The 26,857-nt window shown below is 45.4% G+C and overlaps 1 protein-coding gene across 3 annotated transcripts in view; it reads left to right on the top strand.

Annotated features, from left to right (window-relative positions):
• The window catches only part of DYRK1A (dual specificity tyrosine phosphorylation regulated kinase 1A), a 90,672-nt gene that overhangs the window by 25,541 nt on the left and 38,274 nt on the right, over positions 1-26,857 (top strand). For all 3 annotated transcript variants that reach the window (XM_059493275.1, XM_059493272.1, XM_059493274.1), the window contains exon 2: positions 3,132-3,209. In XM_059493275.1, coding sequence (XP_059349258.1) covers positions 3,180-3,209 — 30 coding nt within the window. In that variant the 5' untranslated portion in view covers positions 3,132-3,179. The remainder of the gene's footprint in view (positions 1-3,131; positions 3,210-26,857) is intronic.

Below are 26,857 nucleotides of genomic sequence, written 5' to 3'. Positions count from 1 at the left end.
TGTGTGGGGTGGACAGACCTGGTGATGCAGGACAGGGAGGAGCTGGAGCTGCTGCAGAGCCCAGAGGAGGCTCCAGGATGGGCAGAGGATGGAGCAGCTCTGCTGGCAGGAAAGGCTGGCACAGCTGGCATTGCTCACCTGCACAGGAGAAGCTTTGGGCTGAGCTCAGGGTGGCCTTGCAGGGCCTGGAGGAGCCCCAGGAAAGCTGGAGAGAGACAATTGCCAGGGGATGCAGGGACAGCACACAGGGAATGGCTCCACACTGAAAAATTCCAGCTTTAGGCGGGATGGTGGGGAAAAATCCTTCCCTGGCAGGGTGGGCAGGGCTGGGATGGAATTCCATCCCTGGATCCCTGGCAGTGCCCAAGGCCAGGCTGGACACTGGGGCTGGAGCAGCCTGGGACAGTGGCAGGTGTCCCTGCCACGGCAGGGGTGGCACTGGGTGATCTTGAAGGTCCCATCCCACCCAAACCACTCTGAGATTCCATTGTTAGTTCGTTTAAAGAAGAGTTTGCTCTTGCTTCTTGCTGCTGTTGAGTCCCGGGGCTCTGAGCTGGCTCAGTGGGCTCAGCACCTTTCCCTCACACCAAAGGGATTCAGGCACCAGAGTGCCCAGTGTGTAGAACCTGCTGTGGCCTCAGCAGTGCCCCTGGCAGCTGTGGATGTGGCAGTGCCATCCCAGGGCACTGCAGCCATAAAAAGGCCATGGGTCCATGGGATGGACACTTTTAGGGTTTCCCCTTTTTTGGGGGGGGGCACAGCAGCAAAAATTCACCCACTCATAAAACACCAACCCAGCACTGCACCGGCTGCCCCTGCACAGCCCCAACAAGCAGCTCCTTGTCCTGCTGCCCTTCCCTGTGCTGTGGGTGACACTGGAGCTGCACAGGGACAGGCTGGAGTGGCACAGGGACAGGAGGGACAGGCTGGAGTGGCACAGGGACAGGCCTGGAGTGGCACAGGACAGGCTGGAGTGGCACAGGGACAGGAGGGACAGGCTGGAGTGGCACAGGGACAGGCCTGGAGTGGCACAGGACAGGCTGGAGTGGCACAGGGACAGGCTGGAGTGGCACAGGGACAGGAGGGACAGGCTGGAGTGGCACAGGACAGGCTGGAGTGGCACAGGGACAGGCTGGAGTGGCACAGGACAGGCCAGCGTGTGGCACAGGGACAGGAGGGACAGGCTGGAGTGGCACAGGACAGGCTGGAGTGGCACGGGACAGGAGGGACAGGCTGGAGTGGCACAGGGACAGGCTGGAGTGGCACGGGACAGGAGGGACAGGCTAGAGTGGCACAGGGACAGGCCAGCGTGTGGCACGGGGACAGGCTGGAGTGGCACAGGACAGGCTGGAGTGGCACAGGGACAGGCTGGAGTGGCACAGGACAGGCTGGAGTGGCACGGGACAGGAGGGACAGGCTAGAGTGGCACAGGACAGGCCAGCGTGTGGCACGGGGACAGGAGGGACAGGCTGGAGTGGCACAGGACAGGCTGGAGTGGCACAGGGACAGGCTGGACTGGCACAGGGCAGGCTGGAGTGGCATGGGACAGGCTGGAGTGGCACAGGGACAGGAGGGACAGGCTGGACTGGCACAGGGCAGCAGCCCCGGATGGGCTCTCTCTCTCTCACTCCCGGGGCCATGGAGCGCACGGTGCTGGGGCTCCGAGCGTTTCAGGCTGCTCACTGTCCCTGCAGTTCCATGCCAGGAGCTGTTTCAGTAACAACAACTCCAGTTGCAGCTGGTCAGTCGTTTGCAGAGTTCTCTGAAAGTCTCAGGAGTTCTGAGTGGGTTTGGTGTTTCCATAGGTTGTACAGCACCAATGATTGCTGGAGAAGAAGGGAAAAATAAATGCTTGGGAAATACTTTAACCAGGCTTAGTTGCTGGGTGTTGTGTTTGAGGGTTTAATTTAAATTTTTTTGTTATAATCCTACTGTTCTTCCTAATTTCTGTTGGAGTTGTATTAAAAAAAGACAGAAATATATAATAATTATTATAATATAGAATATATATCATATAATGTAATATATGATATATAATACATGATATATAATAAATAACATTATATAACATAGAATATGTAATATATAATATGTAATATGTAATATATAATATGTAACACATAACATAATATATAAAATATATAATATATTATAATATACTATATTATATATTGTATATAATATAGAATATATCACATACAATATATAATGTATAATATACCATATATAATATACCATATATAATATACGAGACATAATATATGAGATATAATATATAATGTGTAATATATAATATATAATAATATATAATATATAATATATAATATATAATATATAATATAAAATATATAATATATAATATATAATATATAATATATAATATATAATATATAATATGTAATATGTAATATATAATATGTAATATATAATATGTAATATATAATATGTAGACAGAAACTCCTGTCTATATCTCTCTGTCTATGGAAAATACAATTTTATTTTTCTGAGCATATTTTAATTACTTGCAGCTAGCTGAACCTAATTTAATTTCATCATGCCATGAGGAGAGTGAATGTTAACATTTAGGGATTGATATGCATTTATAGTTCTGTATCTTGTAGATTTGGGACAATCCCACAAGTTGAGTTGTGTTTTAGAAATTTTGTACTGAATTTCTGTGAAAATTCAAATATTTAAGGGCTTGGCAAAGATGGGTGACTGACAATTTTTGGGATGATGATAATTTTGAGATATATTTAATGGCCAGTTGAAATTTAAGTTAATAGTTGCCATTTTGACACTTGGAAAGTTTTTCTAGAACCAGATATGAGTAGAAAATAAATCTTTGTCATGCCTGTCTTTGCTTTTCCTGCTGGAAAAAACCAAATCCCGACTTCTCTGGCTGGATGGGTCAGTTATAAATTTAACATTTCAGTTCCTTCAGACACCCGGCAAGCAATTCATGTTTAGAAGTGATGCATTTCCTAACTAGGCTGTAAAAAATCGTGTATTACAGAAGAATGGGTGTGTTATAAACTTGATTTTAGTTTGGATTCCTTGGTTTAGCTGGGGGTTGAGCAGCTGTGGCTGCAGATTCAGAAGTTAATTTTTGTTTTTTCTCCCTTTTTCAGTGTTGTTTGCTGCTGGACTCCCCTGTCCCCTCAACCCCGCAGGATGATATGAGACTTGAAAGAAGACGATGCATACAGGTGAGTGATGTTTAGGATTTTTACAATGACAGATGTTGGATGTTCTTGATGTGCTTCTTGTTGCTCTTCCATTCTCTGTCCCCCCAAATGATGTTGTTCCAACTTAGCAAAATATTGAAGAATTTTGGAATGTTTCTTTGCCTTTCAAAACTCTTCTGCAGCTTGGAAAACTCTTCTTCTCTCAGGAAGAAAATGGTTTTCCTGACTGGAAATATTGTTTTCAAAGTTTTTCTGGGAATGCTTCTGAAGGTGCTGATTGATATTTTTAGGGAATTCTCCCTTTTTTTGGCTAATCAGAAATCCTGGAAGTGCCAGGTGTATTTGCAGCTTCAATGGCTGATTTTTACTTTTGCTGGAAATACGGTCAGGGAAAATCACAAGCAGTAGAAATAGAATAAAATTAAATTTGTCCAAGAGGGTTGCTCTAATTTCTTATACCCAAATACCCTAATTTCAACCAGATCTTTGGATTCGTGTTCAGTTTAAACCCCAGGAATCCTTAGGGCTGGGGAAATAACAAATCCAGCAGATTTCTGTGAGCATGGAGCTCATCTCCTGATTGACAGTTTTCAGTTGCATCAGCTGTTGCTGCATAAACAGCTTTGGAGGCTCTGTTTACATGGAGCCTTTGGATTTGGACCAAGATGCTGGAAGTGGAGATTTCATTCCCTGAAAACCAAACATCTCTCATTCCACTCCCGTGGTTGTGAGTTGTGTGCTGAAAGCTCAAGTCAAAGCAGGTCTAAAGAATTCTAAAATTAGGTTGGGTGAAGGAGAGGAGAAGGGAAAACTTCTCCAAAGAGATATTTCGTTTTTATGTTTCATTTTCAATATCTTAATCTAAAGGAGCAGCATTAAAAGTGTAGAAAATTGATGTCCCATCAGATTTGGGGAGCTCTGTGTAGTAGGCAGTGACAGATTAAAATAGAACCTAAATATTGAGAAAATGTTTTGAAAGCTTTAAAAATACTCATCCCACAAGTGAAAGGAGAGATAATGTTATGAAATTGTACCTTATGCATGACAGTGTTTGAGAGAATTCAGTTTCACATTGCAATGCTTTATTCTGATTTAAAACTCCCAACTTAAGCACTTTCAGTTTTGGTCAGAATTTCTGATGGTGTTGAGCTTCTTAGAATTATGAGCTTGTGGAATTGAAATGGATACAAGATTTTGAAATTTAAGTGGTAATTCTGTCTCCTGCAGCCCAAATTCTTGATTTACAAGTCCCTTGATAAATACAGATGAAAAACCAGGATAAAGGCATTTATGCCTGTGATGTGTTGAAAGTTAAAGAATTCAGATTGATTTGCATTTTCTGTTTATTAGCAGAGCCAGGCTTGGCGTGCTGAGGTTCTGAGAATGAACAAGAATTGCAGGCCTTCAAATGAGACCTTGTCCCCCTGATACAATTCTGGGACAGGAGGAGTCATTTGGTGACTGCTGATCTTGGTCTCAAGTTCAGAGTGCCTGGGGAGAGCTCAGGCCTGAAATTGAAAGTTCTTGTGGTTCTTGGGGATGGCTCTCTTGTGTTTTTAAAGGTTTCTCGAGGGTGATGGATCAGAGGTGCCTGGTAATGTCTAAACTACCTTTGGTTAAAGGGGGAAGCTTCTCCAGGGTCAGTAAATTCTGTGTTTTAATGAGCTTCACTTCATTGTCCTGGAAGCTGCTCCAAAGCCCAACAGTTAACCACAGCAGAACTGGGGAAACAATCCCCTAAAGAAGAAGATTGTTTCACTTCTGCCATGGAACACTTTAATTTTAGATCACCACCTAGGCTGAAAACACAGAAATGTTTTAAGGTCCTCTCCTTTCTAAAAAAAAAGAAAGTGAAAATTTGAAGAAATGAGGATATTAAATGCTGTTTTCCAGTTTGAATCACCAGGAAAACAAACTTGCAGCACATTGGACTTGTCTTTTTGCCCTGGATAATATGTGGGACACCCAGCAAAAAGGCACTTTAAGGTGCTGTTTGGAGAAGTGAAAAATTTTCAGTAATTTTATTCATGATCCAGAGCAGGGGATTGAGAGCACCCTCAGTTTGTGGGCAGCACCAGTTTGGGCAGGAGTGAGTGAGGACCTGGAGGGTGGGAGGGTCAGGACAGCATCCAGGGATGGGGAGCAGAGTGAGGGTCAGTCCTGCCTTGGGTCAGAACAGCCCCAGGGAGCTCCAGGCTGGGCAGAAGGGCTGGGAAAGGCCCTGGGGTGCTGTGACAGGGGCTGGACACGAGCCCAGGGGTGCCCAGGGGGGCAAGAGGCCCCTGGCAGCTGGGCTGGATGGGGAATTGTGTGTGCAGCAGGAGCAGGGCAGGGATTGTCCCTCTGTGCTGGGGTCCCTCCAGGGCTGGGCCCAGTTCTGCTCCTGCAGGAGAGCCCTGGAGGGGCTGGAGCGTGTCCAGGGCAGGGAACGGAGCTGGAAGGGGCTGCAGAATCCCTGAGGGAGCTGGAAGGGGCTGGAGAATCCCTGAGGGAGCTGGGAAGGGGCTGCAGAATCCCTGAGGAGCTGGAAGGGGCTGCAGAATCCCTGAGGGAGCTGGAAGGGGCTGCAGAATCCCTGAGGGAGCTGGAAGGGGCTGCAGAATCCCTGAGGAGCTGGAAGGGGCTGGGGCTGGAGCAAAGGAGGCTCAGGGGCCCTCGTGGCTCTGCACAAGTCCCTGCCAGGAGGGCACAGCCGGGGGGGTCGGGCTCTGCTCCAGGGAACAGGGACAGGAGCAGAGGGAACGGCCTCAGGCTGGGCCAGGGCAGGCTCAGCTGGGACAGCAGCAGCAATTTGCCCATGGAAAGGGAGCTCAGGCCTGCGAAATGCTCAGAAATCTGTGGCTGTGGCACCTGAGCTCATGGCCTGGAGAAGGACCCGGCAGAGCTGGGTAAAGGTTGGACTTTGAGGGTCTCAGAGGTCTTTTCCAGCCCTAATGATTCTCTGATTCCTGTTTACTTGTGGGTTTTTAGGGCTCTGTTCTGCTTTCCCCTGAAGCAGGGCCATAAGCAAAGCTGGGGTTCGGCTCTTTGCAGGCAAAGCCAAGTTTGTATTTCAGTCAGGTTGTGGTGACACAGGTGACACCTTGTTCTCAGAATGGGAATTTTTCACTCCTTTGTCCTTTGCAAGTCCCTCCAGGACCTTTGGGGAAAGCAAGGAACCAAACTCTGCTGGTTGTGGTGAGGCTGGTGATTGATCATCCTGCCCATATTCACTTTTCATGCTGTGCTGGCATCAAATTTGGGATTTTACTGAGTCCCTACATGCAAGGATTCATCTTGGTTAAAGTTGGTGTGTCCAGAGTTCTGCTCCCCCTTGTCCTGCTCCTGTGTAACTCAGTGGTTGGTTGTTCTTTTTATTTTCCTCTTTTTTATGGAGATTTCTTATAAAAATAATTTAGTTTTATGACAGCTTTCTGGTTTTAACTTTTGTAGTTATACTGGAGCCTGAGGAATATGGATCTAAAAAAACTGACTTGTCTGATTTTTAGGCTTTTGAAGAGCTCAAAGCTTCTTTTTGTAACCTTTGTAAGAAAACAGAGTAACATCATGGCTACAGCAAATTATTCTCATCAACGTGGAATTATCTTGGATGCACCAGAGATGTTGAGAACCAAGGAAATGTGATAGTGGTGGTGTCAAGTTTGAGGTGTTCATATTGCTCTTAATTTTATTAAAAATGATCGTTTTTGGAGAAGAGAAAAAGCCAATTCAATACTTTTCAATAAGGACACTGCAAGGGCAGTTAATCAGTTCTCACACAGGTCCCTGTCCTGCCCCAGCTGAATTCCTTATTAACATAAAACAAATCCAGAGGAGGATTTCTGGGAATTCCTGGGCTGAGTTTGGGGCCTGAAAGTGTCCAGGTGTTTGTTTTATGGAAGTGGAGAACTGGGCCATGGCTCTCACACCTCCTATTTCACATTTCAGTTGCTGATTTCATTGAGCCTGTAGCTGTTTTAAAGGATGTTTTTATATGTCAGTAGTGAGAAAATCCCACAGACCAAAGCAGAAAACCCCTCTGTTGCTGTGCACTCAGAACAAAGCGTGTGGAGCTCACCTGGGTTACCTGAACTGGAAGTTTTACCAGGAAAATCCAAAATTCCTGGGCCAGCACCAACTTATCCCTGCCCTGGCTGTTCCTGGGGTGGCCAGGTGACCACTGAGGGGACCAACACCAGCGGGTGGCAGAAAATCAGGTTTGGAAAGAGCAGAACAGGTCCAGGTGCTGATTCCCTGCTGGCACAGACTGGTTTGTTACTGGTTCCAGTTGGATTCTGCCTGGCTGGGTCCTCCCAGGGGGTTTGTGGGGGAGGTTCAGGTCCTGGCTGGGCAGATCAGCCCAGAAATCCCACCCAAATAAATATAAATAATGTCTGAGACAGAGCTGCTCGTGAGGAGGGGAGTTTGGAATTCAAGGGCTTGGATATTCCTGGGATGATGATGATGACATTATTATTATTATTATTATTATTATTATTATTATTATTACTACTACTACTACTACTACTATTATTACTATTACTATTATTGCTATTATTACTATTACTATTGTTATTATTACTATTATTCCTATTATTATTCCTGTTATATCAATATCAATAATGAGGGCTTGGATATTCCTGGGATGATGATGACGACAACAACAACAACAACATATTAGTATTAATATTAATATTATTGATAATAGTGATAATAATATAATATCAATATCAATATCAATATTATTTTAGTATTGTTATTTTAGTATTTTAGTAAATGTTTCTATTATTTTTATTATTATAATTTTTTATTTTTATTTGCCCTTGGATATTCCTGGGAAATATTTTTATTTTTTATTTTTATTTTCTCTTGGATATTCCTGGGAAATGTTTTTAATTTTTTATTTTTATTTTCCCTTGGATATTCCTGGGACATATTAATATTTTTAGTTTTAGTTTTTATTTTTACTTTAATGTTTCCTTGGCTATTCCTGGCATTAACCCCTGCTTTTCCACGGCTAAATCAATCCCTTTGCAGCAGGGTTTGCTGCTGGTTTTGGAGTTTTTGTGCTGCTCAGGCTGCAATGGAAGTTCTGCTTCTCAGAGATGGAGTCATTGACCTCAATGAATGATAACCTTGAAGTCAACAGACTAAATTAGTGCTCCACTTTCTGCATTTGAGAGCAGCAGTGTGGAAACCTGGACAGCTAAAGTTAGATTCCTGCATCCATATTTAAGAAGTTGCCTATTTAAAAGAAAAGGTTTTTTTCCCCCTCCTCCAGAAGGGCTCAGTACCTGTGATATTGAAAATTGAACTTTTCAGCCTCAGCCCCCATCTAAGAGGAAACAAAACTCCAGGATTTTGGTGTGGGATTGCAGCCTGGTGTGGGATGCTGCTTTCCTTATTCAGGAACAGAGCAGAGCATCTGAACCACAAAATCTTTGGGTGCTGCTGTTCTTGTGTATAGTTCCAATATTCTGGAAAAGTCATTTCTATTAACTTTGCCTCCCAATACATGTTTAAAACCCTCTGTTTAAAACCTGTTGAGAAAACTTCCAATGAAGTTACAAATTGTGAGGAGATTTCTTTATTGAAATTTATTTCTGTTGTTGATTTCTAAGAGCAAAGACAAAAAACTTATTTTGAACAAAACCAAATGAAAATTCAGCTCAAAAATTGCAATAGTAACTATTAACAATTATTTCCCATTTCCCGAATGATTGGTCAGTACACTGAGAATGCCTGAGCTCTGTAATCAACAGAATGCTGGAAATCCAGAGGTTTTTCTGCAGCCTTTAAAGTCAGTGTTCAGGGTGGCAACAAAAGGAAAGGTTCTCTTGGGCAAGGCTGGACTTTAAATGGAACTTTAAATTTACTTGAGCTCCTGAGCATTTGCTGTGTTGAATCCAGGAGAGCAGATTTTTGCAGGAGGCATCCTTGATAAATCATGGAGCCAGGTGGAAACGTCTCCCTCCATCCCAAAGTTCTGTTCCTTTGGGGTCAGGTTTTAAAACACAGACAGACACCTTAGGAGGGCTCTCTTAAAGGCCAGTTAAGAGAGGATTGGTAAGGATTGGTAAGGATGGTGAGTTCTTGGTAAGGATTGGTGAGTTCTTGGTAAGGATGGTGAGTTCTTGGTAAGGATTGGTGAGTTCTTGGTAAGGATTGGTGAGTTCTTGGTAAGGATGGTGAGTTCTTGGTAAGGATTGGTGAGTTCTTGGTAAGGATGGTGAGTTCTTGGTAAGGATTGGTGAGTTCTTGGTAAGGATGGTGAGTTCTTGGTAAGGATTGGTGAGTTCTTGGTAAGGATGGTGAGTTCTTGGTAAGGATTGGTAAGTTCTTGGTAAGGATTGGTGAGTTCTTGGTAAGGATTGGTGAGTTCTTGGTAAGGATTGGTGAGTTCTTGGTAAGGATTGGTAAGTTCTTGGTAAGGATTGGTGAGTTCTTGGTAAGTTCTTGGCAGTTCTTGGTAAGGATTGGTAAGTTCTTGGTAAGTTCTCAACAGTTCTTGGTAGGGATTGGTAAGGGTTGGTAAGTTCTTGGTAAGGACTGGCAAGTTCTTGGCAAGTTCTTGGTAAGGATTGGTAAGTTCTTGGTAAGGATTGGTAAATTCTTGGTAAGGATTGGTAAATTCTTGGTAAGTTCTTGGCAAGTTCTTGGTAAGGATTGGTGAGTTCTTGGTAAGTTCTTGGCAAGGATTGGTAAGTTCTTGGTAAGGATTGGTAAATTCTTGGTAAGTTCTTGGCAAGTTCTTGGTAAGGATTGGTAAGTTCTTGGCAAGTTCTTGGTAAGAATTGGTGAGTTCTTGGTAAGGATTGGTAAATTCTTGGTAAGTTCTTAGCAAGTTCTTGGTAAGGATTGGCGAGTTCTTGGCAAGTTCTTGGTAAGGATTGGCGAGTTCTTGGCAAGTTCTTGGCAGTTCTTGGCAAGTTCTTGGCAATTCTTGGTAAGGATTCCATTTATAATCCTTCATCAGGCAGGTGGAGGCAAGAACTGGGCAAATGTTGCTCCTAAATGCTGCTAAAATTGGACATTGTCACTTGTAAGGTTTGTGTTTCTCTTTCCCTGCTCAGGCTGGTGCCCTCTGTTCTGTTCTGTTCTGTTCAGTTCAGTTTGTGCCCTGTGGGTTTGGATTTTCTATCAAACCTCTGGCAGGCAGGGGTGCCCAGATGTGTGTGTGAGATCCCTGACTGGGATCAGGCTGATCCTGGTGGGTGCCCAGATGTGTGTGTGAGATCCCTGACTGGGATCAGGCTGATCCTGGTGGGATCCCAGGTGTGTGTGTGTGATCCATGACTGGGATCAGGCTGATCCTGGTGGGATCCCAGATGTGTGTGTGATCCATGACTGGGATCAGGCTGATCCTGGTGGGATCCCAGATGTGTGTGTGATCCATGACTGGGATCAGGCTGATCCTGGTGGGTGCCCAGATGTGTGTGTGAGATCCCTGACTGGGATCAGGCTGATCCTGGAGGGATCCCAGATGTGTGTGTGATCCATGACTGGGATCAGGCTGATCCTGGAGGGATCCCAGATGTGTGTGTGATCCATGACTGGGATCAGGCTGATCCTGGTGGGATCCCAGATGTGTGTGTGATCCATGACTGGGATCAGGCTGATCCTGGTGGGATCCCAGATGTGTGTGTGATTCCTGAGTGGGATCAGGCTGATCCTGGTGGGATCCCAGATGTGTGTGTGATCCATGACTGGGATCAGGCTGATCCTGGAGGGTTCCCAGTTTCCCAGAGCAGCCCAGGCTGTGCTCAGCTTGCTGACAGGGTTACACACAGGGGAGGACGTTGCTCTGCCCAGGTTTCAGAGTTTCCATGTCCCAGTGTGCATCAGCTCTCCATGCACACTCGGGGTATTTCCAGGGATATCCAAACTGCCCCTGGGTGCAGCTCAGACGTATCTGAGCAGGGCTGCTCAGACCCTGCTGGATTTAGGAACACAATTAAGCTTGGAAAATGGAAAAGTGGCAAAGTTTGACTCTCAGATTTCTGCTGTGACGCCACAGTCTCAAACCACATTTGTTGATAAGCTGTTAAGGACAGAGATTAGATTAGAGAGCAAGAAGCAGAGTTTGTTTTCAGCAGTGACACATCAGATTGGAGGCTCTGACCTTGCGCTTGTCCTGGGAGGAGCAGGGAATGCCCAGCCCAAGGGACAGCCTGGTTCTGGGCTCAGCACTCCCTGACACTCAAACCCAGCCCCTGGTGGCTTCTGGCTGAGTTAAATTATCCCAAAATTCCTTTGGGGACCTTGCTTTGGGTTCATGGCACACAGAGGCAGCTGCTGGACACCTTTGCACAGCTGGAACAGGGGCAGCAGTTTGGTTCCAGGCTGAGAAGAGAGATTTGTTCTGGATTTCCTCCTTCCTGTTGGTGCTGACATTTTCCTAACGAGTTGGTTATTGAAAATCCCTTGAAAATCTGGGGATACCAGCAGAGAGCAGAGTATGAAGTTCTGCTTTACTGGTTAACTCTGGATCTCCTAACTGGTTTATTTTGGTGCATACTCTTACCTTCTCCTTCACCTCATTGAATCCACTTTGTGAACAGAGAATCCAATATCAGGTTTGCTAAGCCATCCAACACTTTGCTTTTTCTTTGCTAAAATCAGTGAAAATTTTAATATTTGAGCATCTTGCCTGTTGGAGCTCAGTATTTTCTCCTTCACGTCATTGAATCCACTTTGTGAACAGAGAATCCAACTTCAAGTCTGCTAAACCATCCAACACTTTGCCTTTCTTTACTAAAATCGGTGAAAATTTTAATATTTGAGCTCAGTATTTTGGGGTGACCCTGCCACTTGTTTGTGCTGCCTCAGATGTGGTGGACATGGATCAGCAGATGTGCTGTGCCAGGAAATAAACAGAGGGATGATCTCTGTAAAGGTGGATGAAGTTGTTTCATTTTTACCTGGTTTTGTAGGCAGTGAGGCCTTTAAATAGAGAAATATTGAATATTGTTATTAAAGTCCACAGTTCCTCAGGAGTGCCTTGCCACTCCAGGAAAAGAAACTCTTTCTGGCAACACATGGAGATCCAAACATGTCTTTTTTAGCTTGGCTGTACCAGGGCTGACATCTTCATGCTCCTCCAAGGTCCTGAAGGTGCCTAACAGGAATGAACTGCTTCTCCAAGATTTCACATATTGGTAAATCCATTAATGTGGATTTCCACATATTAGAACTCACCTATTAGTGTGAGTTCTGGCTTGCTGTTAATGCCTCTCAGTAGATCCACAATTTAAGCTGAATATAAAACTGATTTTATCTTCATGTAGATATGGAATAATGGCTTACATAGATTATATTAGCTTATAAAATATAAAATAAATTACAACACCCCACCAAATATATTTACCAGGTATTGTACCTTCCAGTAATGCAGAGGCTTTGTGCTAGTTTGGAATAAAAGTGGGAATTAAGCCCTTTGAAATATTTCACTTAGTGAAGTTTAGCAGAAGATCTGAGAGGCTGCAGACGTCCATCAGAATTCCATTTCCAGCTTCACTTTAGGTGAGTTCCAGATGTGCATGGGAGGCTCTGAGTTAGGCCTTAAGGACTGTGTAAAAAAGCAGCAATCTGGCAATTGATTTATTCTTGTTTCTAAAGTTAAACCTTTGTAAAATAATTTTACAGTAATCATTTCACAATGCTGAGAAATTCCTGGAGACTTCCCTGAGTGCCGTGGTGGATCCAGGTGTGGAGTTTTAGGGTATTTCTGGTGCTGGATGTAAAAAAGGCAGTGTTTGTTTCTAGGCCTAAATGTTCACATCTCTGGAGTTTTCTCCAAAATTCCATTTTTCAAAATTGCCTTGTTGAGGTCATGGAATCCCAGTGCAGGGACATCTCCCAGTGTCCAGCCTGGCCTTGGGCACTGCCAGGGCTCCAGGGGCACCCACAGCTGCTCTGGGCACCCTGGGATGTTGAAGGGAGACTTTAATCCCAGCATTAAGATAATGACAATAAATAAATAGCTGGGGGAAAAAATACAAGTTAGTCTTGGGTGCTTTAATTTAGACCAGTTTGTGATGATCTTGTGGTTTGTCAGTGGTGAGCCTCAGAATTATTCCTCACCTTTAATGGCCCTGGGCAGGTGTTTGATAGGAGCATGAAACTCCTTTAAATCCTGCAAAGAAAAAGAAGGATTTCTTGTCACAGCCCAGAATCTGGAGGGGAGCAGAGCAGTTATTGGCCAATATCTGATATTCCAGTTGGGGTGGAATATCCCAGCCAGTGCTGTTGGGGTGTTTTCCTTTCTCCACGCCCCAGGATTTCACAGATTCAGTTCCCAGCTGAGCCTCTCCTGCTCTGCCATTTGCAGATTGGTCAGAGGAGGTTTCTGAGCACCGGCTCCCAGGCTAAGGAGCTGTTTCCCTGTTGGTACCTGGAGAATTCCCATCTCTGCTGCTTCCCTGCCCTGCTGGGGAGGATTCCTGGCATGTGCTGGATCCAGGGGTACCCAGCTGCTGCTTCCATCCTTCCTCAGCTCTTAATTCCACTCTTGTCCTTCAATCCTTTTCCCTTTCTCTTTGGATTTAGGATGTCTCAGGAGAAAATTGCTTTTTTCCCCCTCTTGTCAAAGCAAAAAACCCCAGGGTTGTTCTAGCTTTTGTTATATATACATAATATATAAATATATATATAGAAATATAACTTCTTTTTTCCTGACCTGCAGCTGCAGGAATATTCCTTTGCTTCTTTCTCCCTTACAAAACCTGGGAGAATTTTGTGTTGCTTTCCTTGGAAAGTTCAGCTTTTCTTCCATCTTCAGAGAAATTTTATCTGTAAAGTTGTTCTTGTCCTCTGGCTTGGGCTGACTTCATGGACTTCAGGAGTCTTCATGATTTCTCTTGTGAAGAAAAGAGATTTTCCTCAGAAAAAAAGAGGCTGTTTCACACCCAAATCAACGGGTCAGTTTTCAAGTTAGGATTGTGCACCTTCAGCTTAAATTCTGTGTTCAGCTTTGTTTTCCAACAAAGATTCTGGTAGCAAAAGGCCCCAGGCAACGACTGTTTGGATCCTGAGAAAGGCAAAAGTAGTTGTTGTGTTTTTTCTTTGTTTGGTGTTTTCTTTTATGTCTGGAGGCATGTGGAGCTCCAGGGGAAGGCAAGAAGCACAACTTGGTTTTTTCTTGGGAGAAATCCAGGCTCTATAGGCTGCCATCCAAATGCAAAAATTCTGACACTTCTGTGCTCAGAAAAAGTGCCACCAAAAGGGAGCCAGCTGAATACTCCACTTCTTCAATAGAAGGCTCTTTCCTGAAATAGAATTTGGGAGCTAACTTTGTCTGGAGCAGGGATTTGGGTTCAAAACACTCCCAGAGCCGTGGTGACGTCTCTGCACTTTTTCAGAGTCTTTCCCTCTGGCTCCAGGTGTTTGGGTAAACACTCAGTGCATGTTCAGACACCTGAGGAATCATTTGTGTCCTGCAATTCCATGAATTGTGCACCGTGAATGAAAAACCTGCTTCACTTTTTTTTTCTGGGAAGGAGTTGATGGAGGAGAAGGGAATTTTTGCTTTCATAGAATCCTGGAATGGTTTGGGTTGGAAGGGATTTTAAAACTCATCCCATTCCCACCCCCTGCCATGGCAGGGACACCTTCCATGATCCCAGCTTGCTCCAAGCCCTGTGCAGCCTGGCCTGGGACACTGCCAGGGATGGGACAGCAGAACTTCTCTGGGCCCCCTCACAGGGAGCGGTTCCTTCCCTACAAATAAATACCCTTTGCACAGATACAGCGCTCAGTATTTACAGGTTGGTCACAGCATTTTGGTGTTTGACTTTGTGTCACCCTTTGTCCCATGGATCCCAGTTTATTAGCAGTGTTTTTTGCCATAAAAATCCACATTATCCTCGATAACAGATTAGCTCTGTCTGCCCAAGAAGCTGCCCTGCCCCATGAGGAAGACGGGCAGTTCCCTCCTGGGTGAGCCTTTTGATCAATTGGGAGAAAAGGGAATCGGTGTCTTCTGAGCAAGGCTGGGTAGCAGCTCCTTAAGCAAAGGGATTTGGGCTCCTTTCAGCACCAGCTCCTAATGAACAGTGGGGATTTCATTCAAGAGGGGCTGCACGTTTGGATGGATGGCACCTCTGCCTGAGGCCTGGCTTTCCTCGTTCACAGACAGGAACTGAGCAGCTTTGGAGAACACAAAACACCTCAGGAGGTTTTTGGAAGGGTCTGGACAAGGTGCTCCATGAGAAGCATTGCTGTGCTCAGCTTTGGAGAGCCAGGGGGACTTTCCTGCAGCCCTTTCTGGGGTCCTCAGCACAGCTCCAAGGGAAGGGACAAGGCCAGGACATTGCAGGTGTGACTCTGTGCCTGATGTGCTTCTGGCCCTCAGGAGTGAAACCCAGGATTTCAGAACGGCCTGGTGTGTGAGCTCCCCAGGGGACAGGAGCTCTGCTCACAGGGAACAGGACAGGACAGGAGGAAAAGGCTCAGGCTGTGCCAGGGGGGGGCTTGGGTTGGACACCAGGAGGAATTTCTTCACGGGGAGGGTTAAATATTGGTGTTCAGGATCATCACCCCAAGCCCTGTCCCCAGGGGCCACATCCAGACTCCTCCTGAGCGCTCCCAGAGACTCCAGACCTCCCTGAGCAGCTCATCCCAAGGCCTGACCATTCCTGCATGGAAAGTTTCCCCTGACAGCAATCAGAGCCTCCCCTGGCAGCATCATTTCATCCTTGGTGATGTCCTGAAACATTGCAGTGTTGGCTGAAGGCGCTCAGTGCCCTGACCTCTGAAGGGACTGCCGTGCTTTCCTCTCACAGATGGTGGCAAGGACAATTTTCCACCTCTGTCCGCTCCCTTCTGTTAGCTGAGAAATTGGGAAGTCTCCCCTTTGTGGGGCAGAAAAAGAAGGGAAATCCTCTCTGCTCGGACTTGGTTGGGCTCTCTGGAGCTGCAGAGAAATCACAGCAATCCCCCACATTGCCAAAGAGGTCCTGAGGAGCTGTGGGAGCTGGGGGGACGTTTGGGAGCAGTTCTGTGCTCTCTTGGCCAGCAGGGCCAGAGAAAACCCCGCGGTGCTTTGGCAGAGCCCAGCCCCGAGTGTCAGCACTGCTGGGCAGAACAGGCCGTGCTGCAGGGCAGGAGCAGCTGCTTGGGGCTCCTCCTGCACCAGGACCCTGCTTTCTGCACTGCCTTGGGGGCATCAGAAATGACACTGATCTTTGCTCCTGGTAAGGATTTCGCCTCTGCATGGACTTGGTGAAAAGCTGGGCTCCATGGCAGTGATGAGAATAAAGAGTTACGTGGCTCTTGTTTTGTACAGACATCTTAGAGGTGGCACATCCTGGGCTTGTTTTGAGCTTTCTCCTCCAAATCCATGGAATCACAGAATGGTTTGGGTTGGGAGGGACCTCACAGCCCATGCAGTGCCACCCCTGCCATGGCAGGGACACCTCCCACTGTGCCAGGCTGCTCCAGCACTGCCAGGGATGCAGGGCACTGCCAGGGATCCAGGGGCACTGCCAGGGATGCAGGGCACTGCCAGGGATCCAGAGGCACTGCCAGGGATCCAGTGGCACTGCCAGGGATGCAGGGGCACTGCCAGGGATGCAGGGGCACTGCCAGGGATCCAGAGGCACTGCCAGGGATGCAGGGGCACTGCCAGGGATCCAGGGGCACTGCCAGGGATCCAGAGGCACTGCCAGGGATCCAGAGGCACTGCCAGGGATCCAGGGGCACTGCCAGGGATCCAGGGGCACTGCCAGGGATGCAGGGCACTGCCAGGGATGCAGGGCACTGCCAGGGATGCAGGGGCAGCCACAGCTGCTCTGGGCACCCTCAATCCCATTACCTTGGGGACTGTTTGATAACTGCCCTCAGTGATGTCCTGCTGGGACAGGGACATTGCTTTGGGGTGGCATTTCTTGGGGTGACATTTCTTTGGGGTGACATTTCTTTGGGCTGGCATTTCTTGGGGGTGACATTTCTTTGAGGTGACTTTTCTTTAGGGCAACATTTCTTTGGGGTAACATTTCTTTGCGGTGGCATTTCTTTGGGGTGGCATTTCTTGGGGGTGACATTTCTTTGGGGAGACTTTTCTTTGTGTCCTTTCTCAATCATCTCAGCCTGGCACAGCCCTCACTCCAGTGAGTTTTCCCTCATGGCAGGAGGGCAGTTCCAACTTCTTCCCTCTTCTTTCCCTCTTTTTTCCCCGTTCTGCCCAGGAAGAGCGAGGCTGTTCCACACTCCACACTCCTCCTCACCTGTTTGTTTGCAGAGTCCTGCATGGAGCTGTGTTCTGTTCCCTGAGAACACTTCTGAAACCTCAGTGCTGAGGCTTTGAAGCTCATTGATACTTCAGCTTTAAAATAAAGAGTTTGTGTGTCATTATTTCACTTTTCTTGACTTGCAGTGACCTCACCCTTGGTGACATGGCCTTGTAGGAGGCCGTGGTTCCCTTGCATTGCAGGACACTCGTGTCTGGTGCCTGTAAATGTGGATTTCAGTGTCCTCAGGAGCTGGGAACATTCCCTGGCCACACCAGGGCACATTTTGTTTGGATTAAAAGCCTTTAGGGGTTAGAACCCCATGAACATTTCTGCTGTGAACAGAACTTGGGGTGATCTTTTCCCAGAACAATTGTTGGCTGAACTTTGAAGATTTCCTTTAGATCCTGTAAATAATTTTCCATCATCACCTTTCTTTGAGAACATCCAACTCCCTTTCCTCAGGTGGAATGGTTCCTCTGCACCTCTCTGGAGGTGAGGAAACCAACCCAACACTGTCGGTTTCTCGGCTGTTTAGGTGGCCTGGAAAGGCCCAGGGATGGCCTTGAAGAGCCGGCGCTTCAAAGGATGAGGAGAGACTTCTGATCTTGTCTCGGTCTCGGTGTTTATTTATTGTTTATCTAAAAGATTTTCTTTCAGCCCGACAGAGGTCTGCACAGCAAGTCAGCCATGGGCACACTGAGAGCCCCCGGGGCGGTCACTTATCTTTATACCCGAAGTTACGTGTACAATATTTATCATTTTTCCCCAATACCTTCTACCCTTATTAACCGGTGCACTTCTAGTAATAACCAATCCCAAAGTGCCACCACCACCACAGAAGATGGAGGCCAAGAAGAAGAAGAAGAAGAAGAAGAACAGGACACGCCCCAATTCCTCCATCTTACTTCTTTAGACCCCCCTGTACAGAAATCCTAAACCCTGTGTTTTACACTCTAATTAACTCATCCCTTCACCATTCACCCAGTGAAATCCTCCCATCCTCATACAGGCGTCGTCTCCCGTGTGGGATCAAAGTGCAGCCACCAGACACTTCTGGCAACATCCCAGGACTCCCGAGCCCTCCAAGGGTGCTCTCGGTGACTCTGAACGTCAGTCCTGAGGTGCTGAGATCCCACACAACACCAAACCATGGCCAATTATCCACTCAGCTTTTCCTTGGTGTGGTTCGTACATCCTGCAGGAAGTGCTGGGATGGTTCCTTCCCTCCTGCACCTGCTTGGTGAGCACAGAGGTGCAGGTGGCAGGCGGCTCTCAGGAGTTGGGCATTCCAGAAGAACCAGAGACTGATGAAGGAGAGGCTCAGATGTTCCAGTCTTTGCTTTGTGCACCTTCCTTGATGTCCTTGCAGGGGACAGGTGGCAAAGGAGGAGCCCAGTGATGGCAAATGGGGATTTTTGTAACTGGGAATCAGATTTATGGAGCAGATGAGCTGAGGGAAAGCAGGGTCAGGTGGGATAAACCAGGAGTTGTTCCTTGGCAGGGGCTGGGATGGAATTCCACCCCTGGATCCCTGGCAATGCCCAAGGCCAGGCTGGGCACTGGGGTTTGGAACACCTGGGACAGTGGGAGGTGTCCCTGCCGTGGCAGGGGTGGCACTGATTGATTTTTAAGTCTCTTCCAACCCAAATCATTCTAGAATTCTATAAGATGCAGACAAAAATTATTTTTTAAAATTTGCACAACTCTGATACTTGGGTGGTGCTGCTCTCATTGTTATTATTAGTGTGAACAAAGCCCCAATTTTCATAGTTAGCTTTAATACCTACTCCTTATTTTACGCTAGAAACAATAAAACCTTACAAGGAAAAATGCAAGATACACTTTAAAAATAATTGTATTATCCTAAAGAAATAATGATATTTTCTGTTTGTTTTCTGGATGGTTTTTTGTTGTTATGTTTTAAATTTTTCTGGGTTGAAGTTTGTGTTACTTGAGAGAAATCAACACAGTTCGCAGTGAGCCCCACTTTGGGCTCACATGTTTGGATTAGTGAAGTTTGGCATCCCCAGGTTTTGGTGGTTTCCAGCTGCAAGCACAGATCCAACCACACTTAAGGATTTTTCTCCTTAAATCTGCTGCTTCAAGGTGAGACAAATCAAAAGAAGTAATTGCCAAAACTTGGAAGTGTGTGTACTAAATACAGGAATTATTACAGAGGCAGGAAATTGGCTTTCAGATGTGAGCTTTGACTGGACTTGTCAACCCCCAAATAAATCTTGCCTGGAGTTATTTCTGATTTTTTTATTTATTTTCTGTGATGAGCACTAAACTGGGCATGGAAATATTGAAACTTTTTAATGATTTATTGTTTAGTGACTTGGGAGTGGAGTTTGTCAGGACTGGCTTCAGATTCCTGCTGTAAAATGCAGAATATCAGTTAGCAAATCATGGAGAGAGCAGCACAAAAATGGTTTAGGTGCAGTTCAAACCTGGGAGGATTTTATGGAACTGTTCTGGTGCTTCCAGGCAACTTTGGAGTGAGGAAAAACCTGGAATGTTGTTATTTTATGAACTGTGATGTGGATTTATAAGGACAGAGTGCCTGAGAGTTTTAAAGTGTTCTGGTTTTTAGGAACTCTGTCAGAATTTGTGTTATTAGTACAGAATATTCTGGTTTGTAGGAACTCTGTCAGAATTTGTGTTATTAGTACAGAATATTCTGGTTTGTAGGAACTCTGTCAGAATTTGTGTGATTAATACAGAATATTCTGGATTTTAGGAACTTTGTGTTATTAATACAGAATATTCTGGTTTTTAGGAACTCTGTCAGAATTTGTGTTATTAGTACAGAATATTCTGGTTTGTAGGAACTCTGTCAGAATTTGTGTTATTAGTACAGAATATTCTGGTTTGTAGGAACTCTGTCAGAATTTGTGTGATTAATACAGAATATTCTGGATTTTAGGAACTTTGTGTTATTAATACAGAATATTCTGTTTTTTAGGAACTCCATCAGAATTTGTGTTATTAATACAAAATATTCTGGTTTGTAGGAACTCTGTCAGAATTTGTGTTATTAATACAGAATATTCTGGATTTTAGGAACTTTGTGTTATTAGTACAGAATATTCTGGTTTGTAGGAACTCCATCAGAATTTGTGTGATTAATACAGAATATTCTGGATTTTAGGAACTTTGTGTTATTAGTACAGAATATTCTGGTTTTTAGGAACTCCGTCAGAATTTGTGTGATTAATACAAAATATTCTGGATTTTAGGAACTTTGTGTTATTAATACAGAATATTCTGGTTTTTAGGAACTCTGTCAGAATTTGTGTTATTAATACAGAATATTCTGGTTTGTAGGAACTCCATCAGAATTTGTGTTATTAATACAGAGTATCAAAGCAATGTCTTCAAATGCAACAGAACTGCTCTGTAGCTAAAATTTAAGTGCTATAAATTTCTCTTGGAGTGACATGAATTACTCCAAAATCATCCATGAAATCAGCCAGCCAGGGAATTCCCTGGAATCATCACAGCAGCAGCTTCCCCATAGTTGAGGTGGAATTTATAATGGTGGATATTTTTTTGTAGTTCAGTTTTTCACTTCAAAAGCCTCTGTGTGTGTGTGTGTGTGTGTTAAAGATGTGTGATAGGTTCACAGCAATCTCAAATCCAATCCCAAAAATCCCAAACTCGAACAAAGGAAAGGAAAAAAGACTTTTCATATCAGTAGGGCTGTGCAAATCCTGCAAGTGGAAGGAGGGGACAGCCCAAATTCTCAAAATACACACTTGCCCACGTGCCAAGTTATTTTATTTTTACAGTTGGTTTTATTTTAAAATTGTCATGGCTGTGTTAGATGAAATCCACCTTTATTTATGGTAGACACCAGAGCTGGGTGGATGTCACCCAGTGAAATAGCTGGGAAATACATGGGATTATTTAACAGCGTTAAAAAGATTCTGCAGCAATTCCTAACCCTGCCTGTATTCAAACTACAAAAGTACTTTGAGATCCTCCCCCTCTCTCCTGAAAGCTGTTCTCTTTGGTCAGGTATTGAATAATTTATATCATGTGAGACTCTTGCACATGATGTATTCATCCCTTGTTTAGCACTTGCATTCATGGTTTGGCATGCTGGCTGTACATTGATATGGGAGATGCTTCCCATTTTTTCTCTACCAACTGTTTAAATATATCTTGTGCCTCAGTAACTACAAATGGGAAATAGAATAATTCAAGTTATTTCCCTTGATGGGTTTGATGCATAGCAAAAGATTTCTTTTTAATTTTTTTTTTAAATATATATCTGTTTGTACAAAAGGAGAGCTTTAAAAATGATGCTGATATTTATGCTAACTTTACGTTCAGCTGGAAATGCTGGGTATTGATTTGGGATAAAATATTGGGTGTTATTCACCTCTCATGCTGCCATGCAGCAGGTAATTTATTCCATCTCTAATTAGTTTTGTGTTACAAACTGCAAATTGTGAGTAACGTTCTTTGGAGGTGGGGGAAGGAGGAGGTGCTGCACCAACACCAGGAACTCTCATGAAGTGCTGATAAAAGTCTGCAAGAGCCCAGCACGGGGATTAGTGCTGCAAGGTGCCAGCCCAGCCCGGATTGCTGGGAAATCCTGTAAGCCCCTGTCAGGTAACACTGCTGCTGCACAGATGAGCACAAAATAAATGCAATAAACGCTGCAATAAATGCAATAAATTAGTGCTGCAAGGTGCCAGCCCAGCCCGGATTGCTGGGAAATCCTGTAAGCCCCTGTCAGGTAACACTGCTGCTGCAAGTGAGCACAAAATAAATGCAATAAACGCTGCAATAAATGCAATAAATTAGTGCTGCAAGGTGCCAGCCCAGCCCGGATTGCTGGGAAATCCTGTAAGCCCCTGTCAGGTAACACTGCTGCTGCACAGATGAGCACAAAATAAATGCAATAAACGCTGCAATAAATGCAATAAATTAGTGCTGCAAGGTGCCAGCCCAGCCCGGATTGCTGGGAAATCCTGTAAGCCCCTGTCAGGTAACACTGCTGCTGCAGGGGCTGCAAGTGAGCACAAAATAAATGCAATAAATGCAATAAATGGGTTCCAAAAGCTGCCAGGAGATAAGGAATGGGCAGCACTGATTTTTGGGGTGTGTAGTGCACGCACACTGTGGAGTTGCTGGTGGTTTAGGGCATGTGGGGAGAGATTTCAGTACTTTCACTACTGCTAAAATGTCCAAAATGAAGTTGTTGAATGAGGGAGATTTCAGGAGCTTCTCTGAGGGAGTTGCTGGTGTTCAGGGCATGGAAGCTGAAATTTCAGTAGTTCCACTACTGCTGAAATGTCCAAAATGAAGTTGTTGAATGAAGGAGGGATTTCAGGAACTTTGCTGAGGGAGTTTCTGGTGGTTTAGGACATGTAGGGCGAGATTTCAGGAGCTTCACTGTGAGAGTTTCTGGTGTTCCAGGGCATGGAAGCGGAAATTTCAGTAGTTTCACTGCTGCTGAAATGTCCAAAATGAAGTTGTTGAATGAGGGAGAGATTTCAGGAGCTTCACTGAGAGAGTTGCTGGTGTTTTGGGGCATACAGGGAGAGATTTCAGTGGCTTCACTGTGAGAGTTGCTGGTGTTTTAGGGCATGGAGGGAAATACTTCAGTAGTTCCACTACTGCTGAAATGTCCAAAATGAAGTTGTTGAATGAGGCAGAGATTTCAGGAGCTTCTCTGAGGGAGTTCCTGGTGTTCCAGAGCATGGAAGGAGATATTTCAGTCGTTTCATAACTGCTAAGGTGTCCAAAATGAAGTTGTTGAATCAGGGAGAGATTTCAGGAGCTTCACTCCTGAAATCTGAGGGAGTTGCTGGTGTTCTGGGTCATATAGGGAGAGATTTCAGTAGTTTCATAACTGCTAAAATGTCCAAAGTGAAATTGTTGAATGAGGAAGAGATTTCAGGAGCTTCTCTGAGGGAGTTGCTGGTGTTTTGGGGCATACAGGGAGGGATTTCACTAGCTTCTCTGAGGGAGTTGCTGGTGTTTTAAGGCATGGAAGGAAATACTTCAGTAGTTTCTCTACTGCTAAAATGTCCAAGATGAAGTTTTTGAATGAGGGAGCCGGTAAAACTCTGAAGTTCTGTTGGAGCTGACATTTTAAAATCCCGCTGCAGCTCGGTGCAGTTGGGCCGGGCCGGGCCCCTCAGAGCGGCTCTGGCTCTGCCCGCGCCCCTCCTGCCCCAGCCCAGGTTCCGAGCGCGGCCGGGCTCCGGTGCTGTCCCCGCCGTGCCCGGGGGCTCCGGGGGCTCCGTGCTCTGTCCCTGTCCGGTGGCACCTTGGCGGAGCCCCGGAGAACAGGAAGCCCCCCCCACCCCCTCGGCAGGTGAGTGACTCGCAGCGGCGCTGGCACATCGCTGCCGGGCTCGGCAAAGTGCAGTAAAACATGCCCGGCATCGCCGCGGCCGCCACGGCGTAGAGGGACACAGAGAGAGGGGGGACAGTGCTGCTGCTGCTGCTGCTGCTGCTGCTGCTGCTGTGCTGCAGGGACAGCCGGGGGCTTCCAGAGTAAGTCTGTCTGTCTGTCACTCTTTGCATTTCCAGCCGCCGGTTTTCCACAGCCGCATCCCCCCTGCGCGTGGGAAGGGGATCTCCCCAGCAGGAGCGGTGCTGGTCAGTGATGGATTCACGCCGTCACAGGCACACAGAAACCAATATGCTGGCAGATAATATTTTATTTTTTTTTTTTTCTTTAAAATAAGAAAAAAATCTGCTTATTTCACCTAGGATGCTTCAGCATCGCTCATGTTCAGTCGTTAGCGGCGGTAGAACGAGCTGAAATTTCACTTGCTTAAAATCTGTCGGGGAGGGGGGGTGAATTATAATTATAATAATAATAATGATGGATGTTGTGTCTTTAGGGTTAAACCCAAACCAGTGAAACATAAATTCAAAAGGGAAGGACAGGAGTGGCCTGACACAGTAATTTTAGGAGGTGACCTGCCTAAGGAAGGCAGCGACAGGGAACTTTATAGCTTTTTAAAGCCCCGGCAAGAATTCCAGCCGGGCTCGCTCCCACCCGGCAGCCTTGGGGGATCTTTCGCATCCCAACCCCGGAGAAGGCGTCCCGGAGCCGGGCAAGGCGAAATCCTAACGCGGGCGCGCTTATCCGTAAATCCCGTGTATCATGGCTGCGCCGCCCTGCCCTTGCTGTGGGGGTGAAATGTAGAACATGAGCCTGATCCTCGGGAGATGGAGCTAATTTCGCCCTAAACTGGAAAGTGTTAACAGCGCCCGGCGAATGTGACAAAGCTCAATCGCGCTCCTTGTTTATGGAGCCCGCGCCCATTGGCCGCCGCGCGCCAGCTCTGCCCTGGCAACTGCGCGCCCGCATTTGCATAGCGCGCCGCCATTGGTCCGCGCCGCGGCGCTGCGGGCCAATGGCGCGGCGCGGCCCGGGGTGGGCTATGCTAATGAGGCGCTGTTGCTGGGGCGCGCTGCGGCAGCCGGGGATGCGCTGAGGGGAGCGCCGGGATCGGCTTCCCCCTCACGCGCGGGGCCTGCGCGCTGCGAGCCGCCCTCACACCGGGCCCGGCCCGGCCGCCCAGCGCTTCGGCTAATTGCTGCTTCCCACCTGCTTCCCCCCTGTTTTAAAATTTATTATTTAAATAAAACGCCTTAAAGTAGCCAGCTTCTTGTAGAAAGCAGAACGCCGGTACACTCACCAATCACTCACGATACACCACAGCCCCTTCTCGCTGTCCGAGATCGGGATCTCAATCTGATTTTTCTTACGATACACCACAGCCCTATCTCGCTGTCCAAGATCGGCATCTCAATCTGATGTTTCTTTAGAATAATCTATTTCTGGAACAAACACACTCACCTTTCAAAAATGCTGTATTCATATCCCACCCGACAAAAAAAAAAAAAAAAACTCCACACCAATAACCAGGCCCCTCCTCAGCTCTAAGTTGAGTCCTGGTTTTTTTTTCTGTCCTAAATATCATTCCTGTCTAAGAATATTGGGGAATCTGAGCTTAAAATATATTCTGCTGCTTAAATCTGCATCTGTATCTGGCCTTTTTTCCTTTCCCTGCCTTCCCAAGCAGCTTTTTCTGCTGTTCAGTCATGGATCACTTTCCTCAGTCCTGTTCCCTCTCCCTCCCTCCCTCTTCCTCAGTGTCCAATTCCTGTATTTTCTTCCATAACTGCTCAAATTCTCTTCTTTTAACTCACCAAAAGTGACTGTAAGGATAATGAATTGTTTAAATGAGTAAATCCAGCTACATTCCCTATTTTTTCCTTTTTTTCTCCCTTCTCTTCCACATAAATATCAATATGTATCTGTGTTTTGATACCATCTGACATTTGCTAGTAATAATGGGAATTCCTGTCACAAACAGATTTTTGGTTAAATCGGATTTTTACTTTGGTGAAATTTTAATTTTTTGACTGTTTTCTAAACCTTCAGAAAACTTCAGGTTCAGCAGAGGCAAATTTAGTTTTTCTTGGATAAAGCCGACATTTTCATAGAGAAACGTAGCGATTTCTAGAACAAAAACTTAGATTTAATAAAGTTGTGTGTACTTGGAGTTTGCTTGAAGCCTTCTGAAGAACCAGTTGAGAGGTTCTTTTATAGCTTTTTTAAAGGACAAAATAATGTGAATTTAAACTTTTTGTCCCTAAATTTCTGCTATATTAGGGGATTACCGTGGTTTATAAAAGATTTTCTCCTTATTTACTGAATTTGACAGAATTTTTTGTTTGTGTTTGTGGTTTTCACTCAGAACAGAGGGGCAGGTGTGGGTCTTCAAGCAGGATTAAAGATGCAGAGGTAGCTGGAGTTAAGTAATTATTGGAAAACCTGTGTTTGGAGTAATATTCACACTTCAGTCTTTATTTCTGCTTTAAGAATTGTTATGTTTGTTCGGTCAAAGGTTGGACTTGATGATCTTGGTGGTATTTTCCAATATTATTGCTTCTGTGAGTCTTTGAACTTTCACCATGATCATAAAAAAAGTTTATCTCCATTTCCCCCTCTCCTTTATATTCCTTCTTTTTAATGGCAGGCTTTTCACTCAATTAGAAAAATTATAAACCTTAGAATAATTGCATAAGATCATAAATTACACATGAATTTGTAGGGGGAGACAAAAAAAGAAGCCTCTGAACCTCAACCTTGGCACATTTTCACCAATATCAGTGAGTTTGGATAATTTTTATTTGTCAGTTTTAAAATAAAAGTTAGTTTCTTCTTGAAATAGAGGTTATTAAACATTCAGCAATAAAGTATTGACTGCTGAGATATTGTTTCACTCACTGATTTGTCATTAAATAAACAAATACACGCTGGGGTGAATCAGCAGCCAAAGTACTTGGGTTTGCCCAGTGCTCCTGAGCAGCTGGACAGAGTTCCAGTGTGCCAGGAAAACTTGGGAAGAACTTGAAGAGAGTTGGAAAAGGGGAAAAGCTTCCCTAACAGTTGGTGTGTGTGCAGTCATTTCCTCT

This window comes from Ammospiza nelsoni, chromosome 2 (assembly GCF_027579445.1).
Source record: "Ammospiza nelsoni isolate bAmmNel1 chromosome 2, bAmmNel1.pri, whole genome shotgun sequence".
In the NCBI taxonomy this organism is placed as follows: Eukaryota; Metazoa; Chordata; class Aves; order Passeriformes; family Passerellidae; genus Ammospiza; species Ammospiza nelsoni.
Note: the sequence above shows the minus strand (reverse complement) of the source record. Positions and strands in the feature narration are given on the sequence as shown.